Source organism: Austrofundulus limnaeus, unplaced genomic scaffold (assembly GCF_001266775.1).
Source record: "Austrofundulus limnaeus strain Quisiro unplaced genomic scaffold, Austrofundulus_limnaeus-1.0 Scaffold779, whole genome shotgun sequence".
Taxonomy (NCBI): Eukaryota; Metazoa; Chordata; class Actinopteri; order Cyprinodontiformes; family Rivulidae; genus Austrofundulus; species Austrofundulus limnaeus.
Window position 1 is genome coordinate 174,827 of NW_013953181.1, and position 2,710 is coordinate 177,536.

The window sequence follows — 2,710 nt, forward strand, 5'->3', positions numbered from 1 at the left end:
CAGTGGTTCCCAAACTTTTCAGCTTTTGACCCACAAAATAACAGTAGCAGAGACCTGTGCCCCCAACTATTTCTGGATGATAAACATTTGTATCAGCTCAACTAAACAGGGGCATAGTAACAATATTTTTATGCTACATTTATCCATTTTAAAAATACTAACCTCACTCCTTTGTAACAACTAAGCAAAAATGTAATTCAGAAAATCTTTTCAGGACCCCACCTTGATGTTTCGGGACCCCACTTTGTGTCCCGACCCCAACTTTGGGAAACACTGGTCTAAACTAATAGTCCGTATTCAGACAACAGGAGCTACATATTTGTTTAGGGTCATATTTAAAATTCTCTCTACACACAAAAAGAAAGTGTTAGACCAGGGATGTCCAAAGTGTGGCCCGGGGACCATTTGTGGCCCCTGAACTGATTTTGTGTGGCCCCTGACTTCAGTTCAAGAATTATACTAATTTGTTTACAAATTTGTCCCCCCGGCACAGGTGTTTGGTGTAGATGAAGACTTTCTATTTTTTATTATTAGGGCAAATTTATCACAGACAAAGAAAAATCTTATAATTAAAAAATATTGGCAACAATACCAATTATTTGTCTTTGAATAACCAGGCTCTTAGCTGTTTTCACATCTATCCAGTGACTTGTACTCAAAAGCTGATTTTGCTGCACTTCAATCTGCTTTTAATCAATTTATTAAATTTGTCTGAATGCAGCAAGCATTTTCAATAAGAGTGACCTAAATCCTGATTTTACTGATTAGAATTGACTAAACTGGGTTATTTTTTCCCCAAATGAAACCTTGAAAATTGCAACATTTCTTTCAATAAGGGAAACCTGGAAAACAATTTACACATCTATTGCATCCATTTCCAGCAATAAATCTAACTACTGTATTTGTTTAATTAAATTAATCAATGCTTAGCTTATTGTTGAGCAAGTAAAGGAAAAATATTTTTGGCCCTCAAGTCCTTCTGACTTTATGATTTTGGCCCACGTGACAAAATGTTTGGACACCACATGTGTTAGACCAAAACCCACACATCTCAGTTGGTCCTGTTTGCCCATCTGTTTACAATATTTTTACATTTTTTTATTGAAACATTTCTCTGTTCTTGTGTATTTGTGTTGCTGTAGATTTGGCAATAGAACTGAAAAACTCCTCCTCTAAACATGTAAACATCTCATCTTCCCTGATCTCTACCTTCAAACCGTCTGACCTCAATTCCTCGAACGACTTGTTCCTAAACATATAGATCATGTTGGTGCACACCTGCTGCCAAAACAAAGGCACGGAAAAGCTTAGATTTCATGCAACATTGAATCATCTTTCTGTTTTATTGATCCCCGGCAGAGATACAGCCAGAGGACTGATAAGGAGGATTTCCTTACTCAGGTCACAGCCTGTCGGGTTTCAGCTGCACCGCCTGGGGACTTTCAGTCTCTGGAGGAGGGGAGCTAAATCTCTTGGCACAAGGCTAGGAAGCCTAGGAACCTTCCTGAACGAAAATCAAACACACCCCCTGCTCTCTGTGGACTGGTATCATGTATTGAAGCGGTCACGTATCTTTACAGACATTATGTAGGACTGGATTGCCTGCGCAGGCTGCCACTGTGCGCTCGCGGCGCCGCGTCATCAGGTGCGCGCTCCGGGGGGGATAGAGGTATTTTTTTGTTGACGCCTCCTCTGTCTCCGGGCTGATCAGGGCACACGCCCAGCTGACGAGGGGAATTAAGTCTTACGTGCGTGGAGCAGCTTTCTAATCGCTGATCTTTTGGATTAAACCGATGGATGGGATTTAACCTCTTGTCCGTGACATTTTTACGCACGCTCGGCACCACATTGTGCGCTCCTAACTGCGCTCCCCAGCGTGAATTAATCCCTCTTTTGTTCTAAGTTGATCTGCCCCGTTGGAGTTAATGTGGATTGTTAATGATGCTAAATGATGGTGATGTTTTTGTCCTCGGAGCGAGCGGACGCGCGTAGGAAGAGCCAGCGACTTTCAAAAGATCTGATTGGATCGAATCATCTTGTTTATTCACCTGAGACGCTTTGACTTTGTTTTTTGTCCGGGATGGAGATGGGTTTGAGACCCCGGCTCTGTTTTCTGATCAGAACAGAGCGCGGATATGGCTTCCACCTGCACGGAGACAAGAACAGAGGCGGACAGTTCATCCGGAAAGTGGAGCCCGGCTCCTCGGCTGACCTGGCCGGACTCCAGCCGGGAGACCGGCTGGTGGAGGTGAACGGGGAGAATGTGGAGAATGAGTCTCATCCTCAGGTGAGTGATGCTACAGTAAATTACATTTCAGAACAAAGGAATAATGAGGAACAATGCGTTAAATACCTGTTAGACAACTTTTTTTTCTTTCCTGAGGAGGGCGGCCTTAAGTGGGTCAGTGTGAAGGGAATCACAGTTTGTCTTTGTTGAAGCACAAAAGTGCTCTGTAAAAATAACTTGTAAGATTTACTTGAGAAAACGATTTGCACTAACGTTTGTGAAGTAAATTTAAATGCTACAAATTCATGTAATATTTACTCATCATTATCTAGTAAAAGTTATTAAGAATAGTTAAAGATTTGTAAATAAATCAGGTAAATTTTACTTAAGTTTGATTATAAAGTGAAATTAAATCTCTGACATCATTAATTCCTCTCTTCATCTCACAGCTTCCTGTCTGCAAACTGACTGTAAACATGAGTC

The 2,710-nt window shown here is 41.4% G+C and overlaps 1 protein-coding gene across 1 annotated transcript in view; it reads left to right on the forward strand.

Annotated features, from left to right (window-relative positions):
- Window positions 1–1,351: 1,351 nt before the first annotated feature.
- The window catches only part of nherf2 (NHERF family PDZ scaffold protein 2), a gene marked incomplete at its 3' end in the record, with an annotated part of 3,182 nt that continues 1,823 nt past the window's right edge, over window positions 1,352–2,710 (forward strand). The window contains exon 1 of the mRNA XM_014028558.1: window positions 1,352–2,287. Coding sequence (XP_013884012.1) covers window positions 2,081–2,287 — 207 coding nt within the window. The remainder of the gene's footprint in view (window positions 2,288–2,710) is intronic.